This window comes from Dromaius novaehollandiae, chromosome 2 (assembly GCF_036370855.1).
Source record: "Dromaius novaehollandiae isolate bDroNov1 chromosome 2, bDroNov1.hap1, whole genome shotgun sequence".
In the NCBI taxonomy this organism is placed as follows: domain Eukaryota; kingdom Metazoa; phylum Chordata; class Aves; order Casuariiformes; family Dromaiidae; genus Dromaius; species Dromaius novaehollandiae.
The window spans coordinates 139,028,061-139,048,697 of NC_088099.1; the positions used below are offsets into that span (position 1 = coordinate 139,028,061).

Here is a 20,637-nt window from a genome sequence, read left to right on the forward strand (position 1 = left end):
AATGGATTTTGCAATGAGAGCAGAGCCAGAAACATCATCATCCAGAGCTCATACTGCCTTTGATTGTTTTGTCAAACAGAGTTAAAAGCACTCTGTTCTCATCCTTCCAGAACTTAGCAGTATTTCTACAATTATTAGATTGTCAAATGAATTCTATTATATATCAAAGTGGTTTTCTTTGATATTTGAAGAAATATGTTACTGTACTATTCCATTAAATAGGCTACATTAGAGCTAAATCACTTGTCAGAAAGCAACCCCATATATTATAAATTAAAATAGAAGGGTGATTGCTTTTAAATTAATGTTTCTGTGGAGAAAGAATAATTTGTGCCTAGCTTCTTCACAAGAGCTTAAGAAAGCTGTATAATACCAGTATGTTTTTCTTCAAGTTCATTAAAAATCTTGGTGGGTTATGCTTGTGGATGACATAATTAACATTTTTAGCTACACCATTTTTGAAGAAAAAATTTTCACATACATCTGCAAGCACATCTGTATTCTTGCTGGCTTAAGGGACAGTTTGAGTCTGCTATTTTATCTGATATACTGATTCACTACATGTGTGCTCAAGATCAAAATTGCCATTGCTCAAGGAATATTATGACATAGTACATTTTTTGTATTTTAACTGCATTATAGTTCTATGAAAAATGTAAAATTCCTGTTAACAATAAAATTGTCTTTAGTGAAGTTCATAAGGAAGAGCATTTATTTATCTGTGATGCTCTTGATTACACAGATAATATTTCTCAATCCATATATAGAAAGAACTCTCTCAAAGAAACAAAATGTAGTTTATACAAATTAATCAAAAGATAAGGAGACTTAAATGAGTGAAGCTTGGAGAATTTGTTTCCACTGACTGAATACATTTGTCTTTCATTCTGACATGAGTTTATGGATTAATTTCCTCTTGTGAAACATTAAGTTACAGCTTTAAAAGTTTTCCAGTGAATAAAACCTAGTAAGAACAATGTCAAATTCAAATCTAGAGATTTTGGGTTGGGTCATTTCCTTAGTGAAGTCTAAAGAGTCACAAACATCCCAGCCACTTTATCACTATGAGGTAGAGGAGAAAAAACTGATTAAGGATTTACTGATTAAGGATTTTAGAATGTGCCCTTCAATGTCAGTTTGATATTTATGAATTATCTGGCAATAGATGATCCCAAGGCCTAGGCTGGTTCACCCGGTCTAGAGCCAAAATAACATTTTGTTCTGCAGACTGCATTACGTTCTGATGATTACCAGCTTTCTAAGGTTTGCCAGGGAACAACATAACAAAGTTCAGACTCTTTAATCCCAAAGGTGTGATGTCAGTTCCACAATAAATTAAACCGGACTATTCCACAATATCATATATGGCTTTGCTGAGAGAAGGTACAGACTTGGCAAAAAACACTCAGGGGATGCCAGGTTTCAGTGAAGCAAATGGAGTAAACTTTATACATTCACAGGAATTGAAAGTTAATATATGATAATTTGAAAATCAAAAGAAAAAATAGCTTTTAAATGAATCAACATATCCATGAGGAATCTTTAAACAAGTCTTCTTGCCCTCAAGTCACAAAGCTACAACGTGGAAGAGATCCATCCTAGGGTTGCTCCACACTTGACCAGCAGAGGGTGGTTTTGTACAGGGCAGAGGCCTTGTTAGCACACACTGTATTGTCTTTCTAGCATCTCAGCATCACACCACCAGCCACTGTGCACTATTTTATAATGGCTGACGTTTTTATATCTTTTCCTGCAATTTCTGTGTTCTGTGCTAAAAAAGAAATATAAGTAAATAACTTTTCTACAGACAGTTAAACTTGGGACCCATATTACCTCTCTTATATATCTCTAGTTTAACAAGATAAATGCAAATAAAATAAGTTTTTCAAAGCTAAAACTGATCATCTATCTTGAAAGTAATCTGTTTTGGCTGTAACTAGCAAAAAAATACATCCATGTATTCTGAGCCGGAAAAAAATGGCACTTTTTTCACTTCAATCTTAATGCCAGTTTACTTGCACTAGAGTTCTTCCTGTTCATTTAATTCAGCAACATTTAAAGTTATTGAAATAATGATAACACTGCACTATATAAAACTGAGTTAATCTGAAACTGAATTTCCTCTCTTAGGGCAAATATTAATACTAATTTAGCATAATCATTTTTATCTCTTTTTTTAAGGTGTGCCCTTGCCTTTAACACTTTGCAAAAACTTTTATTGAAAAACACTTAAGATAATACCATGCACAAGGAAGAATAATATGTTGAAAAGGTTATGGGGACTGCCAGCTGTCTACAGTCAAGAAGATCTTGTTAGTTGGAAAGCAAAAAGTTGATCTTCAACTTCACTTAAAGCCACTGTATCTATACTTGTAGGCTACATCTATTACTGCTAAAGGAAAGAAGGCTGAGTGGCATGGACTCACTTGCATCCGTACCGCTTAAGCCTTGTTGCTTTCTAGCAGCCTGAAGAAAGCTGGCTGGAGTAACCAAAGCGGGGCTGGGAACATGGTAAATGTGTGAGCAGTGTGGTCCCCCATGCCCCAGACTTTGCCACTGGCCACATCTATACTAGTGAACTAAAGGGAGCAAGGTCACAGGCTTGAGTACTGTCCTGTGACTGTCCTCACTGTTCAGCTGTCAGTGGGCTCCCTGGCCTGGTTTAGGCCCATGCTAGCTGGTGCATTCCCAAGCAATGCCCCTGGCACTGTTTAGGAGATGGCCCAAGCCAGAACATGTTCTCAGTAGGCAGTATGGATGAGGCCACCTTGACTTGGAAGGAGAAAAGAGATTAATTATATGGTCACAAGATGTACCATGCCACTTGCCTTACCAGCCAGAGAATGGGTTCAAGCCTGTTGTATTTACTAGTATAGTACTACCTGATTTTTTGTTTTAAGAATATTTCTTTCATCACCACAGCAATATGGAGAAGATCTCTGAAGAGCTGTGATCTACAGCATGCAATGGATGCAGACAAAACAAGAATTAAGCTGTGGTGTTTAAATAGTCCTCTGTGATAGTAGGTCCCCTGGGCTCATCTCAGGAGAGGCTACCTTATAATTCCAAAGTTTGCAGTAATGCAGCTAAGAACCAAAAGCCATTGCCCCTCCCTAGGCTTCCCCAAACTGAAACCCTACTTTTTTCCTATTACTGGTTCCATCTTCTTTAAATATATCCCTTCACCACATAGTGCTTACTTTGTGAGCCTGCCTTTCTCTCAGCGTAAGGTCTGTTCACTGCTATGAATCACAGTCTGGAACAAGGAAGAGCTGCCTGGCTCAGGAGCAAGTTAGCATGCATTGCTGTGGAATAACTTGCTGTTGTGCAAGACAACTGCTCATTTTATTTCTATACACATTCTTTTCAGAACAGATGACTTTTCTTTTCCAGATAGCACTTGGATAGGCATCCCCAGAAACCTCACACAACGGGCCTGTATCTGCCCAGAATCACTTGCCTTGCCGCAGGGTTGTACCCAGACACGTCCAGCACAGCCTATGATACTCAGCATTCCTTGTCCTTCAGCTGGGTGATTCTCTACACCATGTTATCCATGTCTGCTAAGCAGCTCCAGGATCACAGAGAGTCCAAACACAAACTGAAGGAATCAGACCTGCTCCTATGGCCAGGTCACCCTTCACATATCTGCAGTATCCAACATAATTCACTGATGAGTGCCCCAGAGGAAGAGAGAGGCTGTAACAGTGCTGCATATGGAGGCACACCTTCTGAAATGGTCCCAAGAGAGCAGTGCCCAGTGGAACGCAGCCCAAAGCAGTGGTCATTGCCCCTGCATGATGCCCAGTGCACCACAGATACACTAGAAAACAGGCAAAAGAGAGGACTGCAGTACACACTGGTTGCTCATCGCACTTCCATTGCAACCTCTTATGGCTAACAAAACATAATCTGGCTATGCTATTTGCCGTTTTTTCCTATCATTTGTTTTCTAAACACTACCTGTGAATTCAGTTCATTATCAATGAAGCAAGTTTCTAAGCATTAGGACCATATTCTGAAACTCACAAAGTGGTCTTCAAATAGTTTTTGTTGATGTAACAAAAATAGCCCTCATTTAGCTGATTAAACAAAATTGGAGGTCACCTTTAAGGTCCCCTCAGTGAACTCTCAGTACATGTCTGTCTTCATGGAGCGTACCTCTGACCATGGGCAAACTGTGAAACTGCAAATGGACAACTGGCTCTGGAACTGATACAGCAATTTTTGAGGACAGGTGATCATTTTCTAGCACGCAGTACAAATACTAGATTAAACAGCCTTGAGTTATAAATGAGGTTAACAAATCAAGAAAAGTTTATGGGGGGCCTGAAACTTAAACTAAGCCTCTAGCCTGACTCTAGTGATCCTAGAACAGCTTTCTGCTTTTGCAGCGTAGGCATCCTGAATGTCAACAGATCCCTGATTCAGCTGCTTTTGTGGCTCTCAGGCACAATTTTTACCTGTTTGCATCATGATATTTTTCTTTTGCAAGACCTCATGGTAATGCAGAGGGAAGCACTACCTGAGTCCTAGATATTACATATTCAAGGGAAATCTGTGGTGTCTCAAGTTGCTCCCATTTTACCTGTTCCTCTCGATACATTAGTCTCTTCTTTGGCTGCTTTAGCAGCTAATCATTTGGCTGTGCTCTCTGCGTTTTCTTATCTTCTTGAAGGAGCCAGAAATGTGCTATTAGGTATCTCCTAGATAAAAGCTACTGTATAATATGCAGCTTTAAATTGGGGATTAAGCAAGTCACTGTCATAAATTATCAAAAGCTGAAGTTGCCACACTAGGCAATATTCCCTATACAAGAAGTTCTTATTTATTTTTTATTAAATTATTATTTTATTAATATAACTTGTAACAAAGACAGAAAACTCCTGAAAGCCAAGGATACATTCTAAGCCATCCTGGGCCCTCATCTCATTTCCTGCCATTTTGATGGATAAAGAATACAACCTGTCTTGATGTTTGATTCCTTTTTTTTTTAATAACATCTGTTTATGTAAATCAGTTATTCTTTTTAGCATGTTTTGCTTGTGCCAGCGGTAGAATATACATGCTCTTTCAAAATAAGTTACTATTTTTCTGTCAGTACTATAAATAATTAGTAAAAAGCATGTAACACCTGGGAATTCCTCTGCTGATTTCACTGGATTCAGATTTGGCCTTGAAGGATTTCCCTGCTAAAGCTGTTATAAAACTTAAGCCATTTCTATAGTGAAAGTTACCTGTGCTCTGATTTGGGTTTTGTCTTACTGCCTGTCTCATTCACACTCAAATTCATGAAATGAAATTTCTCTCAAGTTACTGTACCCACTTGCTGGTGCCAGTTAGAATGGAGAGCTCCACTCTCACTCAGACTACAGCTCATTCACTTTCCAGAAAGGACACAGGGGAATGGGCTACAGTGCTCATGCCATTTCCACGTTTTTTTCCCACAGTCCTGCATATAGGACAGACAGCTTGGACCAGAGCTGAGACAACTGTCCAGAAAAGGATTCTAAAACATTTCAGCCTGAAAAAAAAAAGTATGCATGGGATAACCCTCTAAATACCCACACTGCTGTGCACGGAAACAGAGAGAACATAAGGTATACTGGTAAACCACATGGTTCAGAGGTGGCTAGCCCAAGTGCTGGATCATGAGGGACAACCATTCATATGAATTGTGATGCCTAAATCTAGTAAGTTTCTAAAATCAAAAACTAGAACACATCAATATAATTTCCATAGTTTCCTCAAACATCATGTTACTTGTGTCATAGCTTGTTCTTTCCTTCTGTAATATTTCACACGCAGTTACTAGTCCTTCTCCTTTTGTTTGGTTTATCTCATCTAAAGTGGCCTCCTTTGGTGTGGTCATTTGTAGACATAAAACACGCTGAGGTATAAAGTCATATAATCATAGTCTTACACATGTGCAGTCTTTTACCTTCTCTGTTCAGTGGAGTATTTTTTAAGACGTGATTCATTTATCACCAAGACAGTTTTAAGAAAAAAAACAGGAAATAAAACTTGTGTTCTATAAATGCTCTTTTTTGTTGTCTGATCTCACTTGATCTGTTTTCTGAATGGTAAACTGCTGAATGGCAGTTCTCCTAATACTCCTCTTCCTTATGGCAGCTCTTCTTAACGTGAATTTAGAGGAGGTTGGCAAAGCAAAAATAGTCTGTGATCTTCTTGTTTTCAAAAAAGCAAGCACCTTTTCTACCAGTGTTCATCACACTCCCACTCGTTAAGATAATCCTCTGCTTTTGTGCTTGAGACTTATGAATGTTGGAGTTAGCAAGTGGAAGTGATACTGTAAACCTCTTTGGTCAGTTTTAGTATTGCATTAAATACTTCCATTAAAAACCTCTGCTGACTGCAGTAGTTGTCACAAGTCTTTTCTCAGTTACCCTTGTACATTAATTCAATAGCGTATTGTACCTTAAACCCAGTAGTAAGAGGTAAAGGGGATCTCAACCCAAAATCCAGTACATTAATTAGAATTACAGTTGGCTCCTGAAAATTTTCAGATCCAAATACCAGTATCTTCAAGAAAAAATGGAATTGGATTTTATCAGTAATCTGAAGCTCAGTAGTAGAGTTTGGGTTGTTTTCAAGAGCTGAAATTCAGAGGCTGTTACTGGAAACAGAATGTAGGTGTAAGCACATCTCAGGTGATTAATGTATAATTAATAACACAGAACAAGAACTTTTGTATGTACTTTGCACTTAATGAATTTAACTTGTCCGAAATTCCTATCAGACTTGCAGAGTTTGTGAAATAACACTGGTTCGCACAGCACACTCGTAGCCTGGAAGAGCTTGTAGAGTGTAAGTAATGGGTATTAACTGAATTTGCTTCTGGATGGATTCCATTTGGTCAGGAAGATCTCAGGGACTGATGTGCACCATGTTGACTCTCCATCTAATAGTACACAGGGAAGGTAATGAAAGGAGTCAAGCCATAGGTTTAAATGCATTTCCAGCTGAAACATAATGCCTCTTTTTTTCCTCAGTTTTATGCCTACACCGCTGCCTCGCCTCCTCTCTGGAAATCAGAAAGTACTGAATGTACTGCAGGCTGATGTGAGAGCCAGGTCTCTCGCTGCTGGTGTTTCAACAGAGAGATGCGATACGCAGATGATCGCTCAGAAGGAATGCCAGTAAAATGTTTAATCCACAGCACCACCTGCTTCTCAAATGCGTCACTTCAGTAACACTGTTTTGCACAGCAACTTCACAGGCGCATATCAGCACATACTACGAACACGGCATCTGTCATAGCACCTTTAACCAAAAAAACCCCAGCCTGAGGGCCTCGTTCTGCAGCACGACTTCAGCTACCGCCGGGCAGGGTCCCAGCAGCGAGGAGGCGGTTCAGGCTGTTAGAGCCCCGAGCGGCTCCCGGGCTTGGCGGCCGGCGAAGCGCCTCCCCTCCGCGGGGCCGAGGCGGGAGCCCCCCGCGCCCCCCGGCGCCCTCCCTCGGCGGCCGCCGAGCAGCCGGGCCAGGCCGCGGCCTGACGCGGGCGGGCGGGCGGGAGCCGCCCTGCGCCCGCCCCCGGCGCGGCCCCGCCGCCTCCCTCCGCTCCCCTCGGCTCGGCTCGGCTCGGTCCCCGCCCGGCGCGGCGCGGAGCTCGGCGGGGCGGCGGCGCGATGCGGCGGGCGCGGTACGTGAGTGCCCAGCAGCTGGCCGGCTTCCGCCACTACACGGTAACGCGGGGGCGCCGCGGCCGCGGCGGGGCGCGGGGGGCAGCGCGGCGCGCAGGGATGCGCCGGTGCCGCCGGCAGCCGTGCCCGGCTCGGGTCCGCCCCGGCGAGCGCGTCTGCGCCCCGAAAGCCTGGAGTTTTGCAACCGTTTTTCCTCGTGCTGCTACAGCGAGGTGCTAACCCTCCCCCCGCCTTTTCCATTCTTTTTAATTTTCTTTCCTTTTTTTTTCCCTGTGTACACAGTGATCCTTTCGGTCATTCCGCTATTTTTAAAAAGCTCCTTAAGACTTAGCGCACCGGGTCCTACCCTGCCTCTGCCGCGCGCGATGAAGTCGCTCGGAAGTGGCCGCAGCCGCGCGCTGGGCGTCGCGCCGGCTCCCGGCGACCCCCCGGCGCCCGGGGGTTCAGCTGCGGGAGGGAGGGAGGGGCGGGAGCGGGGTGCTTAAGTGCCAGGTCTTGGTGAAGGTGTGGGGGAAGAGTGAGTATCAAAACCGTTAAAAGTTGTGTGCATTTTAAAGAAAATTAGACTAGGCGTAATTGGAAATTAATGTATCTGTGAGAAGGCATGCCTGGACGGTGCTTGTTTGCTTCTACACACACACGAGTGCTTTGGCTTTCGGAAGTAGATAAGAAAACCAGAAAAAAGCTTGCTTTTAAATAATTTGAAGTAAACTTCATATTTGCAAATAACAGGCCTGCAAAACTGAAATGAATGGGTGGGTCATTAAATATTTTGATTTACCAGCATTAGGTACGTGATTTTGATTTACCAGCACCTTGTACGTGCATTGCAGGGGCTTATCCACGACTGCCGCAGCTGAGGTGCAGGTGCCTTGTACGTGCAGTGCCGCCCCGTTCCCATACCGCCCCCCCACTCCCTGTTGCAAGCACCGTGGACACACCAGCTCCCACGGGTCCACCATCCAACCCCTTATTTCATGCTGAGTTTCGTAGAGCAGCTCCCAGCACACGCTGCCCCTGCTGCTTGGTCCTTGCTCTTGCCACAGGCCTCCCAGCCTGGCCTCCAACCCAACAGCTCAGCTTCCTCCGGCTCCTACCAAATCTCTTCTCTTCCCCAGGGCAGCAGTTCTGCCTGTTCACTGAAGAGTAAATTATTGTGGAAAAACTGTGGTTTCTAGAACCTTCTCAAGGTTATTTGGACTTGTTATGCACAGTAGTGCATTAAAGTGTAGTAACTTGTTTGTGTGGCTGCAGTGTGAGTGGGTTGAAACATGCTGCAGGCTGCATACGGCCACTGGGTGCATGGCGCCGAGGCCTGTGCTTGCGCAGTGGAGCCGCACACTAGACTGAGATCGTTAGAGGAAAAATAAAAAGCTATTTTTAGCATGAACATAAGTTAAAATTTAAGTAATTCTCCCAGGTTATTTTAGGTTATAGTACAAATACAAGGAATTTGTATTACGTTCTTCCTTATCACTTGAATTAAAGTCGCTGCAAACAAATGCAGACAGGGGAAAATTGTAATAACATTTTGTTAAAACAATTCTGTAATGATTGTATGCTACTGATGAATTAAAGGACAAATCATTATCAAAAGACTGAATCACATACTGTGACATTTTAATCCAGTATATTAAAATTACTTTGGTTTCTCAGGAGCATCGCAAAGCCTAGAAAATATGTCAAACACTTTTGCTAACCATAGGAGTCAGCCAACACACTTGAGAAATAGCTGTTAAAACACGTTCTGGAGAACTATGATAAATATAGGCTTTAGAAAAGTGAAATCGAATACTCAGCTCTTCATTAACTAAGGTGACTAGGCCCTGAGACATCCTGGAAAATACAAATATATAAATAAATCCAAATGACAGAGGCTACACCCAGAGAAATGCAGCTGAGTGAGGTCACTGCAGCCAGGCAGCTGGGATATCTGCACTATCTTCCCGGTGCTCCAGGTTGCAGGAGGACAAAGCAGGGGCTGGCTGCTCTGCACCTGAGCTGGCCGTGCGCATTCCTGAGCGCTGCTCACCATGTGTTAAAGCCCTCCAAAAATGCAGGGGGAATGTAGCAAGGAGACACTTACCACTGTCACCATCTCCTCCTCACCTCCTCATGTCACCCTCCCATGCCCAGGACAGCAACCACAACCACAGCTTTGCTCTTCTCATCTCTGAGGCCTTAGACATGCTCTTCAGCCTCGTGTTGCCTTCTGGCTGTCATCTCCCCCTTTCTCCATGTCAGCCTAGGGCCTCATCTCATCCTGCTCCTCCACCTTCCCAACCCTGATGAGGAGACTGCTGCTTCCTCTGCTGCTGAGTCAACAGGACTGGCACTGAACTGGGATTACTGTGCCCAGCCAGACAAAAGTTGCCTCTGTTTGCAGTCACCTGGATATCTCTGTAGCTTCTTCCCCAGTGGTACTAGCTCTGGAATACAGTGGAGGGACAAACAGGTTGGCCCTGCAAAGAGCCAGATAAACTCTGAAAGGATTTATTAGCACGTGGTCCAGCCTGAGCTAAAACAGTATATTGCTTCCAGATGTGAATTGTCTGTAGGAAACTGGAAAGAGGCATCCAACTCTCCGTTATGCAGTATTCCATTTGCGCTGATATCAATGGCTAAGGATAATCCTCACTTCACAGAATTTATCCATAGGTAAATGGCAGCCGATTGTAATGCTGCTTAAAAGAATAATTTGTGTAATTAATTCCATTTCATATGTGAAGAAAATACTTGCCAATTTTCAAAATTTTCACACAGCTGAACTCATTTTTTTTTGCTATGAATGCTTCAGTTATGTGTCTTAGCCATTTTCTGTCTCCTGTTCACAGCTGGTCTTGGCTACAAAACCAGTACAGTTCTTTGCAAAGAGAATGGCAGACCTCATGAATGCAAGGAGTTCAGCATCATCAGATGCATGTATGTTAGCATTTTAGTTCAGAGCAGGAGTTTGCTTGTGAGGCAAATCTCCCAATCTTCTGCAATTACCAAGCTGAGGTTCGTATCACAAAGTGATGTTGGAGCACACAAGCTGGATTCCCTTTGAGTGAACCTAAATCAGAAGATGTACTAGGAACACACCAGTACCCTTAACTGCTAATGAGCGTTCAGACCACGGAATCAGACTAGGTCCAGTCCAGTGTAAAACTTCCTAAAATATCAGGACAAGCTGTTTTACTTTACAAATCTGCTCCTGTTGGAGTAGACAGTATCTGTTAATGTGGACACAGCTGTTCAGAGCTTAGGTTTTCTTTGCTCTCATCCTGTGTGCGTAGGGGAACAGGTGGAGATGTGATGATAAGTCAGTGAGATGCAATCCTGGGTATTGCTGCTGTGATAATTCTGCTGTTTTCCTGCCTCTGGGGCAGATGGGCATGCATGGACGCAGGAGTATTGCATGCTCTGGGGTTTTGCTGCAGCTGTAGAGCACAATAGGCTAGCATCTGGAATGATACACCTAAAAAGCTACAACTACTTACAGTTGTAGGACTTGGGTCATGTTTCTTGTTCCTACTTACCCTTAGATGTCGTTACTTACATTTTGTGGTTCTTGAGGAGCATCCATGGAATTACACATCTGCCTTTTTCCTTCCTTTTGGATTGCTGTTGGAAACAAGTAGTCCAGAGCCAGCCAAGTGATGAATGCAAATAAAAGCAGAATTTGATTCTTTATTTTTATCCTCCTCATCAGAATCTAATAATGTTAATGATGAGCCCTTGTTGCCAGTCACTGTTCTCATCGCAATGATTTTTGGGTCTTTTGCAAATCTGTCTTGAATTGGCTTCTATAGTACCTATGGACTGAGCTTTTCCAAGACAGACTTTTTTCCAGATTTTCACACCACCTTTTTTTCCAGAATAAAAATGGTCCAAGAACAAACTGCAGTGACTTCACTCAAAGAATAGGCTTTGCAAAACATCATAAGGAAATTAGAGACAACATTAAAAATTAAGGTTGAAGATTCAATGTTTTCACCTTGATATGTCTAAACCGTTTTTGTGTTTATCCTCTAAACCATTTCTTGGAAGATAACTCTCTGTGCAAAGAAGGGGGAGACAGTAAAAGAGGTACATGTGATTACATTTCAGTGAGGCTTCTGATACCACATTCTGGTGAGTAAACTAGGTTGAGGCAGTTAAGGTGAAATCAGCATAAAATGGAAGCACAATGGGTTCAAAACATCCTCTTAAGGGTAATTTTAAGTTTTCTGTCATGATGGGAGGATATATCAAACAGAATCCTAGAGCCGTCTTTCTGTCCCAGCTCTGTTACTGTTCAATACCTTCATTAAGTGACAGAACAGAGAATACTCTTGTAAAATTCTTGTGTGACACCAAAGCACTCTGAAGAATACATTTAGGATTAAAAATGTTCTTGAAAAGTGGATACGACACCCAGAACTCAATAAGGTGAAATTCAGTAAACAAGGCACAATGCTTAGGGGGAAAAAATCAAAATTTCAAATATGAAACGAGATAACTGATTGCAAAAAAGATACCTGGGGATCAGTGTGTTGGCAGTGTTGTGACTTACAAAAAGAGAAAAAAGCTTATACGTGTATTAACAGAAGTGTTACTTATACTGCTGTACTTGCATTGATCAGATACTCGCTGGAATAATGTGTCCTGCTTGCTTTGGCAAACTATTTACTGTCCACAACAAGGTGGCATCAGGAGTATTAAGAGGCTTAGAAAACATGAGCTGTGAGAAACAGTCTGAATTTAGTGAGAGTAAGAGTGTAACAGCCACTCTTCATGCATGCCCTTTTCAAGCAGGATAACATACAAGCTTTAGTTGCATCAAGGGAGATTTAAGTTGGATGCTGTATCAGACTTGCATTCGTAGGGATAGTTAAGACTGGAGCAGGTACCAGGGGAGGTTGTGTAATCATTTTATCAGAGTCTTAAGAAATGGTTAGATTTCTCTCAGGGAGAGTCTAAAGTTTAATGGGAATGTTAAAAAACCAGTTGCTTACACCTCTTTTAGCAAAGTTGTTTTTACTGTGTTTTACTTGAATTTGCTCTGGGTTAAGAGTACATACATGGTCATTTATCACAAGCAAGTGGAAGCCAGTAGCTCATTAACTCGTGGTAACTTGATCTCCTTCCTGAATGTCAGGTAAATTTTATCGTGCATTAGGTGAAAGGGTGGACTAGGGGACCTCTTACATCCCAGTTACATCCCAGCCCCCATTTCAATAGGTTAGAGAAACTATATCAGAAGGTACGATGATCATGTTTCAGGGATTGATTTTTTGTCTCGTACTGACTTACACCAAAAGAGCAAAGTGTGCTACATATAATCTGGTGAATTATATTGTGTAAGTCCAGGACTGGACTAGTATGGAAAAATACAAGACTGGATTTGTGTTAAGTCTTTGTGCATTTTCAAGGCTGCCTGTAAAACTACGAGATTGGGAAACACGTTGGATTCTAGTCACATTGACTAAGTAGGAGTTTTGCTTTTGACTCCAGTGGAACAAGGTTTTTACATGATTTTGTAAACTGAAAATTCAGATACCATAGGACAGGCAATTTTCATTCGTACATTTATGTGGACCTTCTTAGGAGATAGGTAATATCCTGCATGCTTGTGTAGAGACAGCTTTGTATATATTAAGAGTACAGTGTTTTTTATATAGTACTTTTGCAGACAGTATTTGTAGTCTTTTTCCTAAATTACATTTAAAACTATATCAGCAGTTTTATCTGTTTAGTTAGTTTTTTCAAGCCATCTCACTTTAATAAAAGCCGTGACTGTCTGAGGCAGTGAAAAAGATTCTCACAAATTAACATTTTCCGCTTCCCATAAAATTGGTGAGTCAACAACCGCTGTTTTGCAAATAAAATCTTGCAGTCTTCTTCATATGACTTTGCTGAATCGGAAGACTGGCAGTCTAATTAAAGTTGGTGAATAATATTTAAAATAAAACAAATTCCTTACATTTTCTGTCATTGCATGCATGTGCGGAAGAGTCCTGGGCCAGCTCAATTACATAATTCTAAAAGACTGTCTTAGTACGTACACGATTTCTTATTTCTCATCCTGCTGTAATGGTAGCTGACATAATGTAGTATTTCAAGAGCTGCACAATCATTAATTTCCTTATAAACAGCAAATGCTAATGAGGTAACAGCCTAATGAAGTCACATCAGAGAGATGTTGTGTCTGGTATTACTTGCTGCAGGACTTTTTCCCAGTGATGATGTAACTGTACGTGTTTTTGAATGCCATGTTACACCCATGAATTTACAAAGGTTTTCTGTTTGCTAGATCATTTTTGGGACAAATACTCTGGATATAAATAGTTGTATGCTTTGTTGAGTTTTGTAAAAGTGCAAGTAACAGCCACATGATTTCATTTTATTGCTTTATCAATAGATACCATTAAAGAGACTTTAATGTTCTAGACTTTTAGTGTTCTGGGTTTTTATTTGTAGGATATACATATATATACATATATATGTATTCATATGTATTTATTTCTTTTTATTTTTGTTTATTCATCTGTGTTTTGATAGAAGAGTAATTGCAAAGGTGTATCCAAGAATCAGATTTGATAGATCTAGGGGAACCATTTTTATAAGGGTTTTTATCCTCTCTTCCGGGTCAGGATACTAGACCACACAGCTGCTTGACATATGTGGTACAGAACCCCTGTTTAGCATCCCTCATGAAAACTGCAACCCACTTTTAATACGCGTGTGCTTTTGAGCCTGGAGTTGTTTCTTTGGGTTCCCAGAGATTTAAGTACATCCTCTGGCAGAACTCCAGCTGTGGGGGAGTTCTGGCTGCTGTTTAATCCTTAACAGGCTGATAGTACCTTTGAAAGCACATGTTTGTACACACACACAAATAGATGTAGTGCAGTATTCCGATGCCATTTGCTTTTACCAACCATAGAAGACAAAAAATACATAGAAATCAACTTCCTTACCACATTAGAGCGTTTTTTGAATAGGAATGATTAAGGTTCTTTTTGTGCAGTTTCATGAGAGTTTGCAGATTGTGCTTTTTACCCAGGTTTACACTTTTGCTAATCTAGGCCAGCCTCTAGCTTTGTGTCCTTACAGCAACAAATGTGTGTCTACCTCTGTTATCCCTTCTTCATATTTGATCTTATTTCCATGTTCTTTTCCCATGATACTGGCTTCTTTGTTTAGTGTTTTGGACACTTTCCATTAAACAAACTCTTTTCCTGAAGACAAGTTAGGCAACATCCTTAATATAACTACTGTTGATTGAAAAAGAGTTGCTGATTTCCAGTATTATCCCCTCTCACTAGTTTGGGTGCTGATGGTCCTGTTGGTAAGAAATCAGATCTGTCTGGTCTCACGTATTGAGCAAGAACCTAACTCTTGGGGCCAGCACATTATGACTTCTCACCCTGCACCAGCTTCTCACTCAGTTGCAGGGTGGCTCTGATGTCTCTCTCCATGGACTGCACATTTCGAGCGTAGCTAGTCAGCAGATCTGTGATCCATCAACCTCCTACTTCTGCAAATGGCATTGCGGTAGATAGCAGGCTGAACATGAGCCAGCAGTGTGCCCTGGCACCAAAGGCCAACAGCATCCTGGGCTGCATTAACAGTAGCACAGCCAGAAGAGTGAAGGAAATATTTTCGCCCTTTACTCAGCACATGTTAGGACATAGAATTCTATGTCCAGTTTTGGGCCCCTCCAATATAAGAAAGACATTGACAAACCAGAGCATATTCAGCAGAGGATTACTAAGATTGTTAGGGCTGGATCACCTACCCTGTGAGGGGACGCTGAGGGAGCAGGACTTGTTCAGCCTGGAGAAGAGACAACTTTGGGGGGGACCTAACAGCAGCCCCCAGGCACCTGTGAGGAGCTCATCAAGACGATGGAGCCAGGCTCTTCACAGCAGTGCCAGGTGGGAGGATGAGAGACAATGGGCAGAAGTTGAAACGAGATGTTCAGGTAAGGAGAAACTTTTTCCCCGTGAGGACGGTGGGGCAGTGGAAAAGGCTGCCCGGGGAGGTTGTACAGTCTCCATCCATGGGGGTTCTCAAGACCCAACCAGATAAAGCCCCAAGGCACTTGATTTGGCCTCTGGCTGAACATGGTTAGAGAAGGATGTTGGACCTCCTGAGGTCCCTTCCAGCCTGAATGAATTCTCCTGTGATCCAATGATCCTGTCCTGTGATTATGTCATCTTGGAGCAGTGGCACTGGTCTGCAGGCAAGGTGTGATTGTCATCATTGTTCTTTACTCCCTAAGAGCATCTTTTCCAAACCTATGGCAGGCACCACATGCCGCATGACCTCATGGCACAGGTGTATATACCTCCATTAAGTGACAGGATGTGGCATATGGCCCAGTGCATGTGTCAGGAGTCATGAAAATGGGAAGGTCTGAATGATGAGTATACATGCACAAGGAGGCAGCCACAGCACAGCAATCTCCATAATAACAGCTTCCTAACAACTTAGTAATATCAACCAGAATTGGTTGATAGGAGGAAAAAGGAGGGTAGTCCAAACTAATTAAGCAACAGGAGTTATTTAAAAAGTTTATTATTTATGAAAAATTAATTAAATGATAATATCACATAAAGTAATTCCATTATTAGGATTACCAGGCTTGTGTTCTGGAATGTATCATCACTTTTCAACTGCTAAATGTTTGGAATTTGTTTGGCATCCGCACTGTTGTATAGCTCTGTTGTTCTTTTAGAGTTTACTTCTTCTCTTTCTCTTCATAAAGTTTTGTTAAAATCCAAGACTGTGTCCCGTAATGTCTACAAACCTGTAAATATATATATAAAGTAGAATTAAAAGCTATGTGTATAGTGTATTCTAGGAATCTGAAAGGTGGATGGAAAGGTATTACCAGATGTAGTTTCAGTATTTCAGTATTTTCTTTAATTTTCGTGTAGTTCCAGAAGTATGAAATACTAAAGAAGGAAAGCTCCTGAGCAGGGCCCTGGGGACAGCCGGGGGTGGTTGGGCACCGCTGTGGGGACGGGGACAGGATGGGTCCCACGTCGGGGCCTCCCCCAGGGCTGCTGCACCCCGGCACCCAAACCTCCAGAAGGGGAGGATGCTCTCCAGGCCCAGAGGGAGCAGTAAGGATGGTAAAGGTCGTTTACCGCCTCTACGTAACACCTTTTATTTTATTCCCTCCCGATTTTTTTTACACATAGTTGAGTTTTAGACTAGTAGAGTATGAGAGCAGTTGGGTCACAAATGGCAGACAGTAAAATGTTACCGCTTGTTTAAATATTTCTACAAAGATGTGCTGTTGAACAGTGGTTTCTCAAAGTTTTTCCATTGGCAAATCCCTCAAAATTTTCCATTTGAGATGCAGATCACTGCGTGTAAGGATAGGCTGGATGACAATAAGCTTGTGTTTTTGCTTGTTTTAGAAGTAATCAGTAGGCTCCCACATCCCCTGAGCAAATATTGCTGAAAACTTCTTCTGTAGGGTTATTGTTTTCAGTAGATCACTTATTTAAAGAGCACGGGTTTATATGATTTTGCCTATTTTGCATTCGATGGATTGATTTTCTGCTGTTTTAAAATGTCTTCTATTATTTTCATGGAAAGTTAAATTAGAAGGAGGATAAAATGCCCCCCCCCCCATTCTTGTTAAACAGACTTAAACAACTGTACAAATCCAGAGTTCACTTAAAACTACAGGTTTGGCTCTAATTTGGTAACACTTTGAAGCAGGTTTAGATTGGAGGGGGGACAATGTAATTTATGTGGAGTAAGGTTTGGAGGGAACTTTTAGCTGTTCTCGTGCAATATTTATATTCTTCATATAAGTCCTTATGTAGTTGTTAGATGGCTCTCTTTTCTGTTTTGGAACAGCTAGTGTATTCTTTAGTAATTTAAGAGGCATCTATTTTCACATGAAATACTACAGAGTTCACAGAAACATATATTCAGTATATTGCAACCTAAATTGTGATTACTGTCTGATATATACTGTTTTAAACATTAATTTATCTGAGGAGAAGGCTTTTCAGCCTTTACATTCTTAATAGTCTTACTTATTTCTTTTGATAAAAGTGAACTCAAGTATAAAATTGAGCTAAAATGGGCAGACTTTATTTGAATAAACTGATATTGCTTATACTTGAATTATGTATATGAATATGACATTTTTAATAATATTGTGGCTGTATTCTTCACTAGATACTCTTGGGTGAATCACAGCCCATCTGTGCTTCAATCTCGCAACATATACAATGGGGATAGTAAATCCTGTCTTCATTCACAGAGTTATTGCAAAACTTATGAACATGCTGAGTCAGCTGATTTCGAGGCAGGAATGAAAAGTGTTGTTGAAGATCATGATCGGTGTTCTAAAGATATAGTATAAAGTGCAGTATCTGGAGTTGCAAATACGTATACAGAATAGTGAGAGCTTTAGTTTTACCTGCAAATTCATTTTTCGGTGATATAACGTATTTATCCATAATTTTAATGTATATTCTGGCAGAAAAGTTTCTGATGACATAATTACCTCACGTTTTAAATAATAGGGATGACAGAAGCAGAGAAAAATGATACACTTAAGTGATGCTTTGAATATTTATAGAAAACAAATCAGTGATGTATGCTTCACTGAATCATACATTTTATTCCCTGCAGAAAGTTAATCTGCCGTTTCTGATCAGTAGTTCATGGGTGATTCCTTAGATATTTGCAAGTACATAACGTATAACTATGTTCTAACAATTTTACAATATACTACATTTATTACTTGTGATCAAAACTTAACCCCAGGTTTTAAAATAACTAAGGAAATGCTTTGTTTACGCCAAAAAAGTAGTTGCAGTTTATTTTTTGTATGCATGTAGAAAAAGGAAATTTAGTGAAGAGTTCTTGAGCACCCTGTAGCTTGATATCTTCAGTTGCTCGGGAGGATTAGATCAGAAGTCATAGACTGTGCATTCAAAGACTGAGGCATGCTGCATTAATCTTCCGTCCTGCTTGCACTTGCCTGCTGAAGGCCCATGGACTGCTCAGAGGTGTGCAGGTTTAGCATCTGTGTGAGTGCTTGGAGCATGGGGAGGCTGCAACTGGGATTAATGTTGCCTTATTTCAGACATCCAAAAGGTGCCTAAGTTTAAGATTTATGTGTGGGCCTCCTTCGATAACTAATGAAAAGGAACAGGTATTTCTGGAGTGCAGTCTCATCCAAAGGTGTAGCTGGCTAAGAGGTGAGATAAATTAACTATAGAGAGAATCACTGTGGAGAGAAGCATTACTTGTTAAGGTTAGGTGAAATGAATTCCTCTTCATTGTCAACTCTTCTGCTCATGAACACCTTCACAAAGTTGTAATCTAAGGTGCTGCTGTCTTATTTCCATTATCCACATACGTATGTTTGGACAAAGTTAAGGATATACGTAAATTTTTATGTGATTCATATACCTCATGCTGACAGCATAGGCCATGTACACACTTTCCAAGTCCAAGAATCTCTGTACGAATTACATGTTCTACCCGAATGAATACTGACTTCTGCCGTGGTGGACCTGCCCGTGCGCAAGAACTTAATTGCAGATAGTATTGTCGATTAAAATCTTTCTTCTGTATGTTGTTCAGAGTTTGTGCTCTGAAATCTCAGGGCAGGATAGTTCTTGATAATGGGCTGTAAGGAGAAAGTAGACAACCACAATTCAGTGCAAGTTCAGATTTCTGAAATACGTTGTTTGGAAAAGATGCAGATCTGGGCTTATTGGGATTTATAAGAACATAGTATCTTTAGAAGTCTGTCTAGAAGGGAAATTTTATTTTGGCGGTTAACTATAGCCTCTGCTAGAGCATATTTTTACAGTAACGTTGCTTTACAGCAGTTAGTGTAGTGGGAATGTGACTGTTTTACTGTCAACACCTGTGTATCTCTGTGAGGTAGTGTCCCACTTAGGACCATGTTCCACATGCTTTATGTATTCTACATACTAGCAATGAACTGCTGCAGAGACTATGCATTACTGATGGTGCAAATAAAGCTAATTAAACCAAAAATACATTAAAATGGAGACAAGAGATCTTGTAAAATGAGTAAGAATTTATAAAGGAAATGTGACTACAGAACTGTTCACCATCGCATCAGCCTAAACCATTGTGTTTGAGTGTAGAGTTGCTAACAATATATTGTAAACCAGGTCACTGCTTTTTAATTAAATTAAAACTGTATGAGTGGTTATCAGAATGAAATAAGTTTATTCCAGTCACATTCAGAATGATTGTTCTTAGATGCTGAAGGATTTACAGTGATGGAAAAAGATACATTCTTCAGTGCTCTGCTTTACATGTTTGCTTCTTTCCTCACAGTACAGCGCTGTGGATACAAACCCTTTATCTGTGTATGTTATGCAGCCCATCTGGGACAAAATTATTAAGGTAAGAGTCTTATTTAATAGAAATATGAAATGAGAATATAAGAATTTGTTTTAAGGTACAAGAGAGAGATTTCATTTAAAAATAGCTATTGTTTTACAAAGCTGAAATTAAGACATCTGTATGAAAGCAAAAAATTTTTACAGGATATATAGCTATCTTTAAGATGAGTGTGTTTGGATTTTGAGTTTTTTTTTTTAAAAAAAGGCTGTATTTGTTTTTTCTGATCATTGTACAAAAAGCATCAGTTCCTATTACAGCTTCTTCAAATGGCTTTACAGACATTGAAGGATTTACTTAGTACAAATTATTTTCCCACAGCATACGCTGCCTAACAACAGCATTCCTTTATCTCTGTGCTGTGCAAGTGCTGTCTCATTTTCTCCCAAGGGTACTTGCTCCAGAGAGCTTGGCATTTCTCTGAGAAGCTGAAAATGAGAGCGGTTACCATGATCACCGTAACGACTGGGAGGTGGCATCTCTTGAATGCATTATGATCTGCAGTTTTTAAAAACAGAGCTGCTTACAATTAGTTTTGCTGCTGTTGGCAAAAATAGAGGCTATATTTCAAATAAATATAAGCTT

The 20,637-nt window shown here is 40.9% G+C and overlaps 1 protein-coding gene across 4 annotated transcripts in view; it reads left to right on the forward strand.

Moving 5' to 3' along the window:
• The first annotated feature begins 7,550 nt into the window (after positions 1 to 7,550).
• The window catches only part of LOC112984826 (ethanolaminephosphotransferase 1-like), a 52,935-nt gene continuing 39,848 nt past the window's right edge, over positions 7,551 to 20,637 (forward strand). For 3 of the 4 annotated variants that reach the window (XR_010387977.1, XM_064507569.1, XM_064507571.1), the window contains exons 1-2: positions 7,551 to 7,707; positions 19,987 to 20,055. Coding sequence is in view for 3 of the 4 variants with exons in the window: in XM_064507569.1 (XP_064363639.1) it covers positions 7,651 to 7,707; positions 19,987 to 20,055 (126 nt within the window). In the remaining variant the exon portion in view is untranslated. The remainder of the gene's footprint in view (positions 7,708 to 19,986; positions 20,056 to 20,637) is intronic. The other variant, XM_064507570.1, reaches the window with a different exon arrangement.